This window comes from Aquarana catesbeiana, linkage group LG01 (genome assembly GCF_042186555.1).
Source record: "Aquarana catesbeiana isolate 2022-GZ linkage group LG01, ASM4218655v1, whole genome shotgun sequence".
In the NCBI taxonomy this organism is placed as follows: domain Eukaryota; kingdom Metazoa; phylum Chordata; class Amphibia; order Anura; family Ranidae; genus Aquarana; species Aquarana catesbeiana.
Window position 1 is genome coordinate 222,830,809 of NC_133324.1, and position 20,461 is coordinate 222,851,269.

The 20,461-nt window shown below is 42.7% G+C and overlaps 1 protein-coding gene across 3 annotated transcripts; it reads right to left on the minus strand.

Moving 5' to 3' along the window:
• Nucleotides 1–77: 77 nt before the first annotated feature.
• Nucleotides 78–19,346, minus strand: SLC35E4 (solute carrier family 35 member E4). Of its 3 annotated transcripts, none has more exons than XM_073625316.1 (4): nt 19,282–19,346; nt 17,785–17,857; nt 16,619–17,388; nt 78–2,330 (listed from the first exon to the last, which is right to left on the minus strand). In XM_073625316.1, the coding sequence occupies exons 3-4, from the start codon at nt 17,250–17,252 to the stop codon at nt 1,891–1,893; spliced, it is 1,074 nt and encodes a 357-aa protein (XP_073481417.1). In that variant the 5' UTR covers nt 17,253–17,388; nt 17,785–17,857; nt 19,282–19,346; the 3' UTR covers nt 78–1,890. The 3 variants fall into 3 exon arrangements, with proteins under 3 accessions (XP_073481417.1, XP_073481408.1, XP_073481400.1); XM_073625307.1 differs by lacking the exon at nt 19,282–19,346 and adding an exon at nt 18,130–18,319; XM_073625299.1 differs by lacking the exon at nt 19,282–19,346 and adding an exon at nt 18,112–18,319.
• Nucleotides 19,347–20,461: the final 1,115 nt, after the last annotated feature.

Sequence of the window (20,461 nt, forward strand, 5' to 3'; positions counted from 1 at the left end):
CAAGGTGAAGACCCCATGGCAGCCATAGTAGTGCAATCAAGAATCTCCCATATAAAAGGGTCCCGAAAAACTAGCACTAAACATTGTAATACTGATTTTATTAAAAATATATACAGTAACATTGTGACTCTGACTATGTCAAACAATATACAACATTCATTTTACATTGCGAATCATCACAGTTTACAGATGCTGTACCTGGGTGAGGAAAACCAAGATAATACACAGCAATATGACCTAAAGTATAACAGTATGGCTACAGCTTCATAACTTTTTACAGAGGGCACCAACACAGCTCACTGTAGCTATTAAATTAAATATACAGAACAAAGTAATTAATACTCACAGCAAAACAAAGAGTTAATGTTTTATTTCTAGGAATTCAAATAAAGCATCTGAATTCCCTCTGTTGCTTTTAGCACCCTTTGTTTTTAGCAGTAGTGAGACATGTATTCATCTTTAATATTAAAATACGGGGTCTTATATAGTAGTACTAAAGGTAATGATATGCAGAAACCTGTAACAGCCAATCACTGTTTTGTGCTTTTGTGCAGATTTAAATCCTCTGCATTTAAATCTCCCATCAGTTTACATACAAATACTAGATTGTAGACAGATGTGCAGATGTTATCCAACCCCTATCATTTTTCATAAATATATGTATGTAAGACAAGCATAATATGTATGTTTATCTATATATGCATTGCAGGTAGACATCTCTAGGGCTTTTTGGAAATGAGCAATGCTGCCACCTACAGATCATTAACTGAACAAAATCAGATGGATCAGGCAGGAATCATCTCGGGTGGTCCATAGGTAGTTTAAGATGTCCAGCAATCACCAATACCATTGCTCACTATGGGGCCTATGTATGACCACATGCTAAATGCCCACAGCAGCCAATCAGCTTTGATATGTCATTCTTTTAGCCCATGGTTCAAAATAAAACAAAGACTCTGACTGATTGCTATGAGAAGCAAGAAATAAGAAGTCTCTATGGCAGGGGTCTCCAAACTTTCTAAGTCCTTCAGACTTTAGGGGGGCCGGACTTTGAGTGGGAGCAGAAAATGCCCCAGCATCAGTGGGCATAAACAATGCCCCATCATTGGGTTGAATGGAAGGAATAGTGCCCCAATGTTGGTATCAATGGGAAGAATAGTGCCCCATCTATGGTGTCAGTGGAAGGAATAGTACCCATCAATGGTGTTAGTAGGAGGTATAGTGCCCCATTGATTTTGTCAGTTGGTGGAAAAGTGCCCCAAGGGCCAGAAAAAAGTAAACCAAGGGCCACATCTGGCTCCTGGGCCACAGTTTGGAGACCACTGCTCTATGGTATTAAAAAAGACTGTTTAAAGGTGTTATATAGCTAAACACCATCTACTGGGATATTGGCACATTGTGCTTTTCCCTGTGCAAACTGTAGCGCAGTGATGTTATATATGTTCTAGCCTCACAGCCTTGGTTGATTGCAGTGCAGATGTAGGGGATTATGAGGCCTTAATGAAAGACATAAACGCAACATGGACATGCCTTGCTAACAAATATATTACATGGTGTATTTTGCACTGCTGATAATGGATAATTCATAGTATAGTAATCAAGTTCTTGTGTTGGCTGTTTTTCCAGGTATTATAAGTCTGAGCATATTGCAGGATATATTATAGATAAGAAAATATATTATTCCTCTGAAAAAGCAGAGAAAACTAGAAAAAAAGATCTATATTTATAAATGGTTTCTGAAGAGAAACAGTCAATGATGCCTCTTACATTTTTGCCTTGCCCAACCTTCATTAGAGTACAGTGAAGGCTTCATTCCTCCTGTAGCACATAATAAATCTTTTATCACATATAAATAGATAACTTTACTGGTGAAACCTTCAGAATGACCAGTTACTCAGACTTTGTGTGCTTTTTTGTAACATGCACAGATCTCCTGGAGCTAATATATCCAACAATAGAGTCACAGTTATGATACATGCCCATCCCTACCAAAGTGAGGCCAATGCCAGTATAGCTGAGTACTGTAAGGTGGCTTCCAAAGAGCACTCTGGATAAGACAAGGTTCCCCACTACATTGAGGTTGCCAAGGACATGTATGGTGACCGCTGAGGTCAGTGTGATGACACAGAAGCTTGCCAAATTGTACAAAACAGATCCCAAGCAGCTAAGGAGGATGAAAAGCCAAAGTTTACTGTCACTGTCTGGTGGCTTCTCCCATGCCACTCCTCTTTCTAGTAACACTGCAGCCACTAGCAAGATGCAGAAACTGGGTATAGACATCAGGTACAGCAGTGTGACCGAATGAATGTTCTCTTCTTTAAGAAGTAGACCTGAAAAAAAAAAAAAAAACAATATTCTATTTAAAGTGCTCCAAGCCAATACATTCTGTTAATATATACGTTTTATTATGTAGTTACTGACTTTATTTTTTAAAGTTAGCTGTACAGGTAAAAAGACCCTGTTGCTAGCCCGTTATTTTCTTTTAAATCTTCCAATAAGATTGTGTTCGTGTAGTTCATTGTTCATGTAGTGTATTTTATGCATGTTATTTACCTGAAAAGCCCCCCTTGTCTAGACATCCAAATGTCTTGAGACTGCTGCTGAGCACTGTCATCTTGGACAGGATGTCAACAACCCCAACAGACTCAGAGCTGTCACTCTATAGAAGCCATTTTCAACCAGGGTGCCTTCAAGTTTCTTCAGGGGTGCCTTGTAAAAATAACTAAAGGTTGCCCAAAAGATACAATTTGTTTGGGCTGGGAGGCCACCCAGGGTGGCCAAGCAGATCTTATATCTCCCACTTTCGGGGGGGGGGGGCCCTATGGGGTAACATGCCCCTATGGGGTAACCCTATGCTCCCCCACTTTTACAGTATAACGGACCCCTCTCTCTGGGCAAAAAAGGGAATCCTTACATTAAAACATGTGGTTAAGGATGGTAGGCTTATGACTTTCCAAGCCCTGAGGCAATCCTTCGCTACTCCTTCCTCCTTCCAGTTCAGGTACTGGCAGCTGAGGCACGCCTTTGAAGCTCAGTTCCCAGCCCCCCTCATTCTGGAACCAGATTCCATTGAACGGCTCTTGACTTCCAGTGTGATGGGGAAGCCTCTCTCAACACTACATCTATATCTTACAGTGGAGTATGATGCCAAATTAACTAAAACCTGGCAAAAGTGGAGGGTTGATATTCCCTCTTTGGACGAGGAGGAATGGAAGGAGTGTTTAATCTCCTACATTCCCTCCATGATCGCTGCAAAAGACAGGTTCATAAAATTTAAGTTCCTACACTGAGCGTATTTCACCCCACATAGACTGGCACGCATTTACCATCAAAGAGATCCCAACTGTCAGAGATGCAGGCAGGAGGTGGGCACTTTCTGGCACATGGTCTGGTCTTGGCCCAAAATCCAACCCTTTTGGTCAGCAGTTGCCTCCACACTGAGCAAGGTCATAGGCTCAAACTTACCAGTGGATCCCCAAATACTATTGCTCAGTCATCTGGAGGATGTTGAGGGAGATAGGAATAGTAAACTGTGTTTAACCTTCACATTGTACTACGCTCTTGAGAAATTTTACTGGGATGGAAACTGGTAGAGCCTCCTACCCTGGCCTCGTGGAGAAGGTCGGTGAATATGGTACTCCCCCTATATAGATTGACGTATGAAAGTAGGCAATGCCCGGGGAAGTTCAATAAAATCTGGTCCTCCTGGGTGGACGCCTCTGGGGACCCTGAAACCCCCTACCCCATAATTAGGACGTGAAGCACAGTGGAGGACATCCTACATTTCAGGTCTATTCTTCTTAAGCCCGTTCCCCTTCATCCCCTTCCTTCCCATCCCCCCCCTTCTTCTCTCCCCCAGAAGAGGTGGGGGATATGATGTGGAAAAAGGGCGGGGGCTGTGCTATGGAATCAACTAGTTAAAGTTTCTAGTATAGGCACATTGTAAGTGTATACAACACATTTCAAGGAAATAAAATATGCTGCAAAAAAAAGCATATAAAATACTTGATTTTTTTGTGCTTTTACCTGTAATTTCTTAAGTTGATGACAAGTCTTTTCAAACCTATAAGCTCTTTTTTTTAACATCCAGGGGATTTAACAGATATAACTATGGCCCATTTCACATGGGGCAGGCCCCGCTGAACAGGCAGATGGCTTGTCCGTCTCCATTCTGCTTATGCAGAGCAGCTACAGACAACAATATGGCTGGTCGGATATAAACGGACCGCCTGTCCATTTACACCTGACTGCCATCCGATCCGATTCGCCAGACAGAGGGGGAACGGATCCCTATCCATCTGTTTTTACCCGACAGGATTGGATGTCCATTGACACTCTAAGCTCCATAGAGGGTCCGATTGGGTCCGCCTGAAAAACTGACAGGCGGCGCCAATTGGTCTGCCTGTGTGAAAGGGCTCTATCATTGCGTGGCCACCCTGGTGGTATGATTATGTCAGATTTTTGCGTCTCAAAGCAGTACAATTGTTCTGCGTAGAAATTTGGTGTTTTATATTGTAGGCCTGTAATTAGCAATAACACACTTAAATCTGTCCAAGCAAGAGTCTAGTAGATATCCCGGGTATCATAAAGTTTGAAACACAAAATCATAAATTATAATATAATAAATAACTATAAATAATTATAAAAATAATAATATAATAATAATAAAATTAATTTCCCCATGATTCACTACCGCTCAATTCTGCAAGTGTTCTAATTTACTATCGCTGTTTTCTAGCTGGTCTAAAACCACTTTTGACATAAAGGGACACTTTTTAGTTGCTATGGACAATCTCAAGTTTCCAGGTAGAAAGAACAGTATATATAATATAAAACTGCATGCAGGGCACTGGACAAAGCACTAGGGACAAAAGGGATATGAAATGATTTCATACAGTACTGTAATCTGTAAGATTACAGTGTACTGTATGTGTTATGATTTTTCTATTTTTTTTAATTTGCCACTGGGCTCCGCCCCCCGTGCGTCATGACGCTCGCAGGGAACGGAGCCCGGCACCAGAGGCATTGGGCGGAGGACACAACCCGCACACACAGCGGGGGGGACATTGCAGGATCCTGGGGACAAGGGAAGTAACCTGCACCAGGATCCTGCAATGTAATCCCGAGTGTGGCTCAGGGTTACCGCTAATGGTACTGAAATTTAACCCCGGGCCACACTCAGGAAAACCGCCAGGGAGGTTAATTAAACTCCATTTCTCATTACACGCCTAGGCCAGTATAAACACTGCTTTGTGTACATTTAGCATGCAGTCTAAATATGACATAGTAGAGGCTTAGTTAAATTGTATATAAACCCAAAAACAAAAAAGTACTATATGATCACCAGTCCTTAGATGTGGTGGCTCCATTAGTTTCCTTTTTTCAGGTTTTTCTTCCCTTTTTTTTTCCTAACTGGTAACTATGTCAGTAACACCCTTCTTGCCCTAGAGTGACAAGTCTCACTCACTGCACTGTATTTATTGAGAATAAGTGTTGTCACACAGGGCTGTTGTCCTGATTAGAACTAAAACATGCCCCCCTCCTCCTCATCTCCATTACATTGAGGGGTGTTGTTTTGTAGGCCACAGAAGATAGGCTGCGAAGGCTGGTAAAACTGTTTGAGATTTTAGTTTACTACACAGAAAGGTAGAAGGATGCTGAATGTCTATTAGGATTAACAGGTAGCTTTTTTGCAGAAAATGTACTTAGCCTGAAAATAGAAAAAAAATGCCACCGCATCAAAAGTTTGGTTAGCAGCAAAATTATAAATGTTTGTTCTCAGGTTTGAATATACTTCAAACTCATGCACTCCGGGAACTAAAGACACTGGGAGGGTTAACAAATTGGAATGCGTAAATCTTTCTTTTTTTGTGTAAACATCTGTGCATTTTTTATGAGCCAAATCAACAATGCCATTTCACAAGTTCTATGTGTTGTGCCAGCTGTTAAAACTGATATGCAACAGTTCAACGCCCTATTGTCTGATAGGGTGTGCCAGAATTATCAAACACTTGCGTAAAAAGTTCAAAATTGTTCAAAAATGTACATCATAACCACAGTGCTATAAATCCTGTACTGAGGAGGAGCAGCACTGCAGGAGAGAGAGGAGAAATGTATGGACCAACAGCACATCACTATCATGCAACAAATGAATGAATTGTCACATGACACTTTTATTGATTTGGCGCATAGTTTTGTTAATCCCACTATTGAAATTAGACAGGTATGCAAAGCAGCATACCATGTAACTGTGATACAGGAGAACATTTACTGTAGGTGTGTAACCAAAACAGTTTTATGGGTTGCTTGCAGAGCTGCACATTGTACAGCAGAGGGCTGTTAAAACATTCATAACATTTCCTGAAAAGCCAGCTTGACAAGTAGATCGATGTTTGTCATTCGCTGTGCTGATACAAATCCGAGCATGTCGTGTTTGGAGAAGACTGTGTACCAAGTACAGCTTTGCTAATCCAAAATGAAGACTCTTTGCTGGCACTTGTTTTTAATAATGGTAACATAATGAAATGATGATATTATAATAAACATAATCCAATTTTGAGAAACACTACAGACGCTTTGATTTAATAATACTCTGAGAAGACTACCTTAGGTATTTCTCATCTCTCTCAGTAACAGCGTGCACACTTGTTTGTATACATCAGTATACAATGAAAAATAATGGGGGAAAAGTTGCGCTACTAATGTCAAACAGCTGCCTGCATCAGCAATAAGACTAATTGCATAAAATAAAATAAAAAAAAAAAAAGATGCAGTGGTAAAAAATATATGTGAACCCCAGATGAAAGTCTAGGGGTATAAGCTCAATATAAAGTGCTGTATATAATGCTAAATACATATATATTCAAGGAAGTGAAAAAATATGAAACATACCAAGTAACACAGGAAATTGTGATATACAGTGCTATGTGCATAAATATACAAGAAATGGTCCTAAAAACGAAACAGAAACATTCTGATGGTGCAACACCCCAAACAAAATGTGCAGACATAAATTGGCCAGAATAAATAGCGCATGGAATGGCTGGTAAAAAGACTTTCCAAAATTTAAAAAACATGAATGGCCACATTAGAGTCCTAGAAAAAGTTCAAACTGACATGCTCAGTCCCTTCAACATAATTACAGGGTGCTGACGTTCATAAAGTGTGATGGTGAAGCTGAAGTATACAGGGTAATATTCACACACAGCACCCGGGGGTGTGCATCCACCAGGGAAGGGGGGTGGGTACTCTTACCCTAAGCTGTGGACACGCACGCCAGCGGCGGTGGGTCAAACAGGCATGAATAATCATCAGGAACTCGATCTCCAACCCAAACTCCTGCAGAAGAATTGGCGTGCGTCTATACCTGCATCCATAAAGCCAAGGATGACCCAAAGACGTGGACTTCAGTGGCGATGTTCCTGATGAAAATGGTGCTCCTTACATCCGGGAAACAGCATAGATCATAGGAAAAAAAGAAGGCCTCCACATAGTGCAGATGAATCCAATGTTAAAAAAAAAATGTATTCAAGTAAAAAAGTACCCTGGGTACTTAGCCTGCTCAGCTCTACGCACCACGCTTGCCTTTTTATCTACTTTGTGATAACGATTTGTACACATCTGATGCGATGGTTGTACTGTTTTATATTTTTTTACTTGAATACATTTTTTTAAATGTTGGATTCATCTGCACTATGTGGAGGCCTTCTTTTTTTCCTATGATCTATGCTGTTTCCCGGATGTAAGGAGCACCATTTTCATCAGGAACATCGCCACTGAAGTCCACATCTTTGGGTCATCCTTGGGTTTATGGATGCCGGTATAGACGCACGCCAATTCTTCTGCAGGAGTTCGGGTTGGAGATCGAGTTCCTGAAGATTATTCATGCCTGTTTGACCAACCGCCGCTGGCGTGTGTGTCCACAGCTTTTAGTGTAAGAGTACTCATCCCCCTTCCCTGGTGTTGGATGCACACCCCCGGGTGCTGTGTGTGAATATTACCCTGTATACTTCAGCTTCACCATCACACTTTATGAACGTCAGCACCCTGTGATTATGTTCAAGGAATTGAGCATGTCAGGTTGAACTTTTTCTAGGACACTCATGTGGCCATTCATGTTTTTTGAACCTTGGAAAGTCTTTTTACCAGCCATTCCATGCGCTATTTATTCTGTCCAATTTATGTCTGCACATTTTGTTTGTGGTGTTGCACCATCAGAATGTTTCTGTTTTATTTTCAGGACCATTTCTTGTATATTTATGCACATAGCACTGTATATCACAATTTCCTGTGTTACTTGGTATGTTTCATGTTTTTTCACTTCCTTGAATATACAGTGGGGACGGAAAGTATTCAGACCCCCTTAAGTTTTTCACTCTTTGTTATATTGCAGCCATTTGCTAAAATCATTTAAGTGCATTTTTTTTCCTCATTAATGTACACACAGCACCTCATATTGACAGACAAACACAGAATTGTTGACATTTTTGCAGATTTATTAAAAAAGAAAAACTGAAATATCACATGGTCCTAAGTATTCAGACCCTTTGCTCAGTATTTAGTAGAAGCACCCTTTTGATCTAATACAGCCATGAGTCTTTTTGGGAAAGATGCAACAAGTTTTTCACACCTGGATTTGGGGATCCTCTGCCATTCCTCCTTGCAGATCCTCTCCAGTTATGTCAGGTTGGATGGTAAACGTTGGTGGACAGCCATTTTTAGGTCTCTCCAGAGATACTTAATTGGGTTTAAGTCAGGGCTCTGGCTGGGCCATTCAAGAACAGTCACGAAGTTGTTGTGAAGCCATTCCTTCGTTATTTTAGCTGTGTGCTTAGGGTCATTGTCTTGTTGGAAGGGAAACCTTCGGCCCAGTCTGAGGTCCTGAGCACTCTGGAGAAGGTTTTCGTCCAGGATATCCCTGTACTTGGCCGCATTCATCTTTCCCTCGATTGCAACCAGTCGTCCTGTCCCTGCAGCTGAAAAACACCCCCACAGCATGATGCTGCCACCACCATGCTTCACTGTTGGGACTGTATTGGACAGGTGATGAGCAGTGCCTGGTTTTCTCCACACATGCCGCTTAGAATCAAGGCCAAAAAGTTCTATCTTGGTCTCATCAGACCAGAGAATCTTATTTCTCACCATCTTGGAGTCCTTCAGGTGTTTTTTTAGCAAACTTCATGCGGGCTTTCATGTGTCTTGCACTAAGGAGAGGCTTCCGTCGGCCACTCTGCCATAAAGCCCCGACTGGTGGAGGGCTGCAGTGATGGTTGACCTTCTACAACTTTCTCCCATCTCCCGACTGCATCTCTGGAGCTCAGCCACAGTGATCTTTGGGTTCTTCTTTACCTCTCTCACCAAGGCTCTTCTCCCCGATAGCTCAGTTTGGCCGGAGGGCCTGCTCTAGGAAGGGTTCTGGTCGTCCCAAACGTCTTTCATTTAAGGATTATGAAGGCCACTGTGCTCTTAGGAACCTTAAGTGCAGCAGAAATTTTTTTGTAACCTTGGCCAGATCAGTGCCTTGCCACAATTCTGTATCTGAGCTCTTCAGGCAGTTCCTTTGACCTCATGATTTTCATTTGCTCTGACATGCACTGTGAGCTGTAAGGTCTTATATAGACAGGTGTGTGGCTTTCCTAATCAAGTCCAATCAGTATAATGAAACACAGCTGGACTCAAATGAAGGTGTAGAACCATCTCAAGGATGATCAGAAGAAATGGACAGCACCTGAGTTAAATATATGAGTGTCACAGCAAAGGGTCTGAATACTTAGGACCATGTGATATTTCAGTTTTTCTTTTTTAATAAATCTGCAAAAATGTCAACAATTCTGTGTTTTTCTGTCAATATGGGGTGCTGTGTGTAAATTAATGAGGAAAAAAACGAACTTAAATGATTTTGGCAAATGGCTGCAATATAACAGAGTGAAAAATTTAAGGGGGTCTGAATACTTTCCGTCCCCACTGTATATGTATTTAGGATTATATACAACACTTTATATTAAGCGTATACTCCTAGACTTTCATCTGGGGTTCACATATATTTTTTAGCGCTGCATATTTTTTTTTTTCTTTCAACAGTATACAGTGCCAGTCTATGTGCCACACTTCACATTCCTGCCATTATTACCAGAGGTTTCATCATTCGCAATTAAATTGAGCTGCAGGACTGCAATACTGTGTAAGCCAGATTCCAGTGAACAACATGACCTATTAAAAAAACTAGCTAAAAATGCAGCACTAGAATTAATAAAAAAAGAAGCAAATAAAATAACTTGTTATTAAGGCTCGGTTCTTACCTAAACCAGCCGCGGATCGCACAGCAATGCTGTACGTCCCTGTTCTTCATATCAGGGCAGAATCTATGCCCGAATTCGGCCCTGAAACGGACGCACAGCATTTCTGTGCAGTGTGCTCTGCAGCTGCCCAGAAGACATGTGAACTGGCTCCATAGAGAGCCGGTCATATTCTCATGCTATGCGAATTGGATGCGGAAAAACACGCATCCAATTCAATTCGCATAGGAGTGAACCCAGCCTAAAGGCAGTAAATCAGATTTCAGACTCAAAAGGGCTTATTTACTAAAACTGAGTGCAAGATCTTGTGCAGCTGTGCATTGTAGCCAACCAGCTTCTAAATTCAGCTTGTTCAATTACACTTTGACAAAAAAAAAACTGGAAGCTGATTGGTTTTTATGCAGAGCTATGCCATACCTTGCACTCTTAACCCCAAAGGGTCTGGTATGGAATTTGAGGGGACCCCACGCCATTTTTTTTTTGTGGGGTAACCTCCTAAAATCAAAACAAGATTACTTTGACCAAACGCCCATTTGTTCAGCTGTTTGCACAGGGATCTCTAAAGACTGTGTGTACACAGTGCTGAAGTCTTCCTCATATTATTTCCCCTGCTGGTCGAATGTCCTTTGCCTATAGTGTTATGGTATTTTCTCTATTGGTGAATGTTCTTTAACTCTTATGGTCAAATGTCCTTACTGGCTTATACACAGATTACAAACAGAAGAAGATCACAAAGGGGCCATTCACACAGCCATTCAGATCTACCTGTCATTTTTTCAGGCAGATCTGAATAGAAGCTCTATGTAATGGCCCCCTACACACGATCCGAAAATCGGATGAAAAATACCGCTTTCGACACGATCGTACGAAAATCGGATCGTTAGCACAGAGCTTTCGAGAGCCAATCACGACAATTCATCTGATATTATTCGATTGGACAAGCATGAAAATTTTCCTCGTACGATACCAGATCGTACGATTTTCATCTATTCAGTACAGTTCTTGTCCGAAAACACAATACAAATACATTACAACACATGACATCACTTCCGATTTTTGTCAGAATTTTCGTGACTTTAGCAACCTATTCAATTTCTACTATTAAGCTAAAAAAGTCGGACGATCTGTCGTCCAATTTTCGGATCGTGTGTACGGGCCTTAAGGCTGGGTTCACACTATCTTCACATGCAGCTCACAGCAGGGGTCCGGTGGCTGAATTCGGGCCTGAAAGGGACCGAAAGATGCACAGGGAGATGCACTCCATAGAGAGCCGGTCAAAATCTCCTGCTATTGCGAATTGGATGGGGGGACCCCCCATCCAATTTGCAATAGCGTCAACCCAGCCTAAGTCTGTGGCTGGCAGCTGTAAACAGGCAGTCCATCCAGGTAAAAAAAAAATGGGAAAAGGTCTGTGTCTTTTTTAGTTTTTCAGATCTATATGTGATGGATCTGAAGAAGAGGGATGCAAACAGGCGCACTTTCATTTACATTCCCCCTGCTCATGGACCTAACAAGATCAGGGTGGAAAATACTGAACAGACATGAATGTCACAACAATTCAATCTGTAATGTTCAGCTACGATTCAGCAGGAAATCTGTTCACAGGTTCCCTGCTTATCGGAACGTACACAGCCAGACCTGGCCTTTCTCTTCCTGACTCCTGCACCTTTATGGCACATCACTATGATGGTCTACCCCAATGATTAAACAGGAAGGTGACAGGACATCACAGGAAAGCAAGAGAAAATGACAACAGAAACAAGGATTAGAGAAACTACCAACAGAGATGACTGTGAAAGGAGTGATTTCCCTTCCTTTGAGGAGATTTTTTCTAACTTCCTGTCAAGTCTCCTGGATAGGAAGTCATAAGAAACCTCAACATGGACACAGACAGAAGCTCTAACTCCTCTCTCCTCTTACCTTCAAGGCCTTAGTCACGTGGCGCTGAGGCCCATACACTGTGAGGCCTGTGAGGCTGTGAGGCTGAGGCCCATACACTGTGGCCCCAGCCATTTGTTGACGTGGCTGGGGCCATTCAGCCACTGTGTCCCTACAGACTTACGTGGGCTGTGTGCACACAGCACCTGGCGGCTCCAGCCGCATAAACAAATGGCCAATTCACAGTGTACAGGTCTCAGCGCCCATGTGAGTGAGGCCTTATACAACACAGTTTTGCATGCTATATGTACACATTCAATGAACGTCATACCGTCATTTGCCTAAAAACCACGCAGGCGGAAACCACACATTTACTCTACACAATACTGCTGGTTGTATTGTTCCTTCATTATAGGTCTCTATTTTAAAAGACCAGCTGCATTCTTTATCTTTGCTACTTTCACATAAACTTTTAAAGCCCAACTCCTGCTAAAACGTTTTTTCTAGTTATGGGAAGGAAGCTTTTTATTACTATCCCTACTGTAGAGATTTCCCATCACTTCCTTTCCAGGGGCCTAAAGTTCCCTTCAGTTCCCCTCATTTCATGTCCTGGTGTCACAGGAATTAAAAGTGAGGGGCATCTTCCCAATGTGGTCACCAACAGCAATAAAGACCTGACAAAAATAATGATCCTTCCCTACTCAATTCAAAGCAAAATAAATGAAAAAATGGAAAATTGTTGGCCAATGCTCATTAAGGCCCCTTTCACGCTAGCAGCAGTGTTTAGAGATCCCCACCACAAAAAGAGATCTGCGGTGGAACGCTTTTCAACGGACAGTGAAAGGTGCTATGTAGGGGTTCAGGAGGCACACATGGCAACGTGTATTCACCTGAGCAGCACCATGCCCGCTCGTAGATGTGAAGTTGGGGGGTGGTAAAAACCTGGATCAACTGCCTTTCTTTTAGCATCCCCTGGCTCCTTTGCACCACAAAAGGAGTCAGAGAGTCAATAAGTGATGGTACAAAAGGCAAAATAATTCCTTCATAGGTATAATCTGTGCATATTGGTCTACATCTTTGGTTGTTTTTATTTGAAGGTAAAGGTGGAATATTTAAGGAGCTGTATATTTTATTACACATTTTAAACCCCAACTCTAGACAGTATTGAATGTGGTGTCTGCATCCTTTCAGTCCTGTCTTTCAATCTTGGTGACACTTGTTCTTCCCATTACTTGTCTTGGGGTCACCCGGAGAAGAAGTAAGGGGAAATCTCTTCAATAGACCACACATAGAAACACAACCCTATCACTAGCTCTTCAAATGCTATCCAAAACTAAAATCATTTTATCTAATGTGCACTTTTAATTACTGGAGCAATAACATGATGATCAATTACTTAACTACATGTGCGAATCGTGTGCCTTGTGACTTGTGAGTGTGACATTTAATCCCTTGTTGATAAATTTCTACGTAGCAAAGTATTGAATTCATTGGAGACAACTGTCAAAATCTTGACAGGCTGTTAAAATGACCTGAGTAGTTGACCTCTATGCCTTCTATTATAGTAAATCAGCATTTATTAAAAATAGACACCTGAGATAACTTCTATAAATGACAACGGTGTGCAAGTATCTGTTTGTTGTTCCACCAACCTTGTCAACCTTTTAATTCTCCCATCTGACATAAAAAGAATATCTCTCAAAGGAAAGCTGCTATAGTAATGGTAAATCAAATGGTTGTTAAATCGTATTGTATATTGACAAACTGGAAAGTCCTAAACCAGTTAGAGAACTTTATTTAATAACTATAAATGTTCAAAGCCTGGAGATAAAAGGGTCCATTATTCACAACCTTCCTTTCTCTGTATGAAAGATCAAAGTACCATGCATACAGGTCCTGTCACTTTTGGGTGAGAATCATGGCAGGTACTGTATTCGTAACAGCAGAGGATGGGCAATTGTCTCTCTGCCTTCCATTTTTAGGGAGATGCCAACCCTTTAGGACTTATTCAGGGCAATCATTCATGGCTCTCTTGAGAGGGCACCTGCCCACCCACTGATACCTTCCACAGGCTTCATGCCGCTATGTTCGTCTGCAGGTGCAATGAGTCTAAACCAGCCTTTCCCAACCTTTTTAAGGTGGAGGATCCCTTGAAATAACTTTCTGGTCTCAAGGAATTCCTGCTAATAATTACTAAATATACAGCTCATCATATATTAGTGTGATGGTCAGTGGGAAGAATGCTCCTTCCTTTGTGGTCATTGGGAAAATTTCACCCTTAATTTGCTTATCTGTCTCCTCCCCCCCTCTGGTGCCACAATTAGCACCTTTTGGGGGAGGGGGTGGTACCTGTTTTTGACAGGTACCCTGTCCCCACTCCTGTCAGACCTCGCTGCGGCAAGGCACATCAGAAGTCCAGCCCCCTCCTCCTCCTTCCCCTACTGTTGGGCCAGTAGGAGAGTGCACGCGCAGTAGGGAAGCCTCACGGCTTCACGGCTGGGTTCCCTTACCGGCAATAGCGGCAGCAGCACCCAACAGCCGATGGAAACATCAACTGCGGTGCCTACATTGCTAGACTCCAGGACAGGTAAGTGTCCTAATATTAAAAGTCAGCAGGTACAGTATGTGTAGCTGCTGACTTTTAATTTTTTGAGGGGAAGGCAGAACTCCGCTTTAAATACAGCTAAAAAGACCATGGTTGTCAGTGAATAATTAACTTTGAAGGAACCCTATGGCTCTCTAGACCCCTGGTTAGGAAAGGCCAGACTAAACCTTTTGTGAGCTTCATGTTGGTCAATATCTGAGCTCACAGAAGGTTAATGACCTTCTCCCTTCCCTCACAGGACAGTGTTCAGACTACTGTATCCTGTTAGGAAGGAGAGAAGTGACGTGTTTCCCTGTATCTGGATATTTTGGGGATTTTATCTATTGGGAAGCACTGCCCTCACTTCCTGTCCCTGTGACACTCTGTATAGGGTTGTGACAAGTTGTCAGCAGAAAAAGAAGTAAGGGAAAAGCTCCCTAAGGAGACACAGACAGCAGTAAAAATATGACAGTTCTAACCCCTCAGCACTGTAAAAAAGGTTTTGCCTGCATATGGGCTACAAACATTCTACACCTTTCAGCACTGAAGGCATGCTGAGTTAAACAACAATTTAATCATCTAAAATGCACCTGTGCCCAGAATATGGTATTTAACTCCCTTGCTGCCACCTCCTAGCGGCCCTTTAAATGGGTGTTAACACCAAGAGGGAGAAGCAGCTTCCTGATCATGTGAAAGCTGTCATTGGCTGTTACAGAGCTCACATGATGGTGCCCCCTTCTGCTGAATCCCAATCACAAACAGAGGCCGGGAGCTTTCGCAGTCAACTCAGTGCACGCTGTCAGCACAGAACCTCAAAGCTGTGTGGATGCATATCTACGGCGGCCACCTCCCATGTTGTCACACATATGCATCCTGCTGGTGGGAAGCAGTTACAGTATTTCTATATTCTTTACAAGTAGTTAAAGTGGAGTTCCGCTTAAAAAAAAAAAAAATTAAAAGTCAGCAGCTACAAATACTGCAGCTGCTGACTTTTAATAATCAGACACTTACCTGTCCCAGGGTCCAGCGATGTGGGGGATCGAAGCCCCGCTCATCTCCCCCTCCGCTCAGCGGGGCTGGCATTTTAACTGTGGGTGCCCAGCTGTGGCTTCACAGCCGGGCACCCACTGCACATGCGCTAGCCGCGCCATCATCTGGGACCTATGACGTGTCCCAGATGATTGCCTAGAGGGAGGGGGGAGAGGTGATCTTCCTTCCGGCGCCGAGGGTGCGCCAGAAGGAAGTGGGAGCTGGAACCCTCTGAAAAGAGGGTATCCGCCCCCCCCCAAAAAAAATGACATGCCAAATGTGGCATATCAGGGGGTCACCTTCTCTTAAAGCAGAAGCTCAATTTTTGTGTGGAACTCCGTCTTAAATCATTTTAAAACAAGCCAAACCTGACCTCTCTAGCTGCTTGTAGTCTTAAGATTTTTATTCTCAAATATCACAACAGCTCAGAACACCTGCTGTGTGTTTACATTAGAAGGCTGGCACACGGTCAAGATTCCACTCTCCATGGAAAACTGCTGATATGTATTACCATTGAACTCTATAAAATGTTCGTTTTGATTAAACGCATCAAAGATATAGTAAGAAAGATTTTTGTTAACACACCGCACAATAAATGCACAGGTGTTAACAGGGCCTTAAGAATTTAGAATGAATTTTTCTACAATGCCTATATCTACAGAGATGAGTGGTGGCTTGTTTTATAATGCATTTACTGCTGGTTCAGAATATGTAAATAATTTCATGTGTATAGTCTGGGCACAGATTCCCTTTAAAAGACAAATGTCTGAATAAAAGAACACAAAATAGTAACAATAACAGAATGATATATAATATAGGTACAATGACTTACTCTGCTGAATAGATTTTAGTCCCCTGAGAAACGTTGAAGCAAAAAGGTAGATGCATCCCGTCTGATCGAACTGCACCTCTCCAATAATACTAAAGCAAGCTCCCAGGCAAATGGGAATCATGGCAGTGTACTTAAGGGCATGATGTTTGGTGCCCAGGAAGAGTTTCGAAAGAACCAGGGTAAAAAAAGGAGTTGTGGTATAGATCATCTGTGCAAAAGAAAGTTGAACACAGCTCAGTCCAAGGTTTCCAAAGGCAATGCTGGAGCAGAAGGTCAGACTCAAGAGGAACACTTTAAACCGTGCGCTGGTATTCAGCGTCTGCTCTTCCTCAGTGTTTACAGGTACCAAGCCAAACCTGAGGATGGGATAGTCTAACAGGATGGCAGTTAGCATGTGAAGTGAGGACAGCAACAAAGGATACTGGAAGTTGTAAACTGCGAAGATCCATTTATTTAGGCTCGAGATGGTTGTACCGGTCACTAACCAGGCCAGCACGGCAGTAATCAGGTAGAGCTTTGTGCTACAACTTTTCTGGGGTGTCTCTTCTGGTTTGCTATGTATGATGGAAGGAAGAGGCGCTCTATCAGAAGCTTCCATTTCAACCTCATCTTTCCTGCTGGATGCTAAACACATGAAACTTTTCAGCAGTCCAGAACTCTTTATAGACTTCAAATACCTCCAGACAGAGGGGTCATCCCTGGGGATTGTCTCAAAACGCCACAATGGTGACAACGGATACCTTCAGCATTTTCCAAAATGTAGTAGAAGCCTGTGTGCATAAGAAACTGTGTTAACCTGTCAGACAATGAAGATGTGCATAAACACAGTGAATTAGCAGTTAGCACTCCTACCCTCCCGTACAAGGGTCCTTGGTTTGATTGCAACCAGGACACTATCTGCATGGAGTTTGCATGCGCTCCCTATGCTTGCGTGTCCTCCAACACTCGAAAGACGTGCCGATAGGTTGACTGGCTCCTCTCTAAACTGACCCTAGTACGTATCTGAAATAAAGCCTTTAGATTGTAAGCTTCTTGAGGGCTGATTCGAGTATACAATATATAAAGTGCTGCATACATTGTTGGTATAGAATAATAAATAAGACATCAGTGACAGCCCCAGTCTGAGCCTCCAGCTACAAGAGAAGATGAAGAAGAAGCCCCCCTACCTTGTCCTAGATTCCAGTCCTTCAGGCAGACGATGGATCGGCCATTGTTCACCTTCACTCGTCCTCTCAGGCTCTAGAATAAAGCAAGTGTCAGGCTTGTTATTGGAGCAGCAGACATGTTTCGGTGGATCAGTCCCCAGGAGCTGAGTGTAAACATCTGATCTAGTGCTGATGATGATGTGAGCTCCTCCTTCCCCAAACCTTGAGCCATGCACTCAGGCAGCAATACAGAGGCTGGAGGATGGCACAGCATTCATTCAGCACTACACACACTCATCTTCCATTAGTCACTGTGTCATAGCAACACAATACTCCACCATAACACACCAGCCACGTCTGCCTTGCCTGCCTCGGTGATTCATCAGCCAGCTGATCAGCGTGTTCTCTCTTTCCTGTCTTTTCCTTTGATGGGTGTCAAAGCAAGGAAGTCATTGAGGAGAACATGCAGAGGACTGGCACAGCAGAGCCCTGCCTCCACTGGCAGCCACTTCCCAGCCCTGACATGTCACCTTTCCAAATTTAGATCCCCTGCCCTGGAAAAACACACATCGTGGAAAGTGATCGCTCTGAATGTGGGACATATAGGGCTCAATGACACCACAATCTCTGCGTTCACTGTAGTGCATTTCTTGGAATACATTTTTGTTATGTATTGCAATTTTTTTTGTTTAACTACGTTACATGCATTTACATACGTTCATGCACGTTTGCAGTGCATTTACGGTACATTCAAATGGGGAAAAATGCACCATGCTGTACTCTTTTTAAATGCACATTAAATCACTGCAGTGATGTCAACTCATTAGAACACGTTCATTTTTCTCACATGTGTTCCTGCTGCATTTAAAAACGCACCGATCTGGTGTATTTATAGTGACATGGGGTTATCATGTCACCCATCATCATCGCTGCTAGGTCACTAAAGACTGTGCAGCCTCCCTTTGGGATCCATTCATGTGATTTGGAATCGTGGGCAGAATCGCATGGCACCCCAAACGTGATGCGACTGTTGTGCAGCAATTGCACCTTTAAAAGACGCGTGGAGCTTCTGCTCGAAAAACACGCATAGGGCAATCTCATTCAAGTGAATGGGCTGGCCCTATGGGACACGCACAATAGTGCTGTGAAAATCGCATAAAGGGAATGCTCCTTCCTGCGTTCTGCCCCCTTTTTTCTGACAGCTCAGACAGGCTTTATAAATTCTTGACTTTAAACAGATATGTGAACGGAGCCTTATCACACTCACCATGTCTGATATTTTTTATATATATATATATATATATACTGTATATATATATATATATATATATATATAAAATCAGACAAGGTGAGATAAATAAATAAATATATATATATATATATATATATATATATGTATATATATATATATATATATATATATATGTGTGTGTGTGTGTATACAATAGGAAGCCCATATCCTATCCAGCAGTCTTACATCCCCTGATTATGTACCATATGACAAGGAAGGATACCTACACCAGGACTTGCATTAACATCCTCGCGCATCCCTGGCAGGAGCTCTTTGCACTACTACATACATACACACATATAATAATTACATTATAAAACAGGAAGTAACGATACACACAGCACACAATAAGCAGTAGGGACTCTGCTCCTGCTATGCACCATGCAGTGCTCCGATTGGCTGATGTCCCTGCCACTCACGTCTTTATTCCACTAATAAATTAGAAAGATGATAAAAGGCGTGGCGGGACCGAGGACTCTTCTTTCTAAACATTTCCGTGATTGGTTTGTCTCTGTAAAAGGGGCGGGATTGTTTAGCTGGACCAAAGAGAACGCCCTGCTGTTGCTAGAAATGCTGTTGCTAAGGGCTGCGACCTGTGATATGTTGCTGTGGAGAGGCTGGGCAGAGGATGCTTGCCGCTTACTGGCTGGGACCCGTAATGCAGGGTGGAGGACTTAGGAAATATTTGTGTTGGGAGTGGATGAAAAGTGAAGAATTGTGTGTGGGCTGAGACTGAGAGACTATTTGTCAGACATGACAGGCAGACAGAAGCTGTTTATGAAGTATGACGGAGAACAGATATTTTCCACTTGTCCCTTTCACATGCTTTAGAAATAATAATAAAGATATACACTGATCAGCCATAACATTATGACCACTGACAGGTAAAAGGAATAACATTGAATATATCGTTATAATAACCAATGAACGTGGGGGGGGGGGGCATATATTAAGCATCAAATGAACATGTTGTCCCTGAAGTTGATGTTTTGAACTCCTGAGGCCAGCCACTTCACTGGGTATATGTAATGGTTTACAACCACCTAATGCTGGTTCAGATAGAAAGTTGTCAGAACACGCAGTGCATCGCAATGGGACTGTGTGGTCACAGAGCGTTCAGGGTGCCCATGCAGACCTGTGTTAACCAAGGCTGGATCTAGCTGGTCTAATGTGGGGGTGCAGTAAAAAATGTCAAGGGGGGCAGAGGATGGGATGCCAGGGCAGTGTAGAGGGGGTCAACAGAGCAGAGAATAGTCTTAGCAGTTTGTAGGGCAATGTACAGAGGGCAGCAAGGCAGTGTACTGGGTTCAGCAGGGCAGAGGACGGGGTCAGCAGGGCCAAGGATGGGAGGTCAGCAGGAATCAGTTGGGCAGTGTACAGGGGGTCAGTAGGACATAAGACAGGTCA

Coding starts and splice junctions, on each gene's coding strand:
- SLC35E4 (XM_073625316.1), bottom strand. CDS start 17,252: ATGTGTTTAGCATCCAGCAGGAAAGATGAGGTTGAAATGGAAGCTTCT. Junction 2,331..16,618: donor ACTAAAATCTATTCAGCAGA/GTAAGTCATTGT, acceptor TTTTTTTTTCAG/GTCTACTTCTTAAAGAAGAG.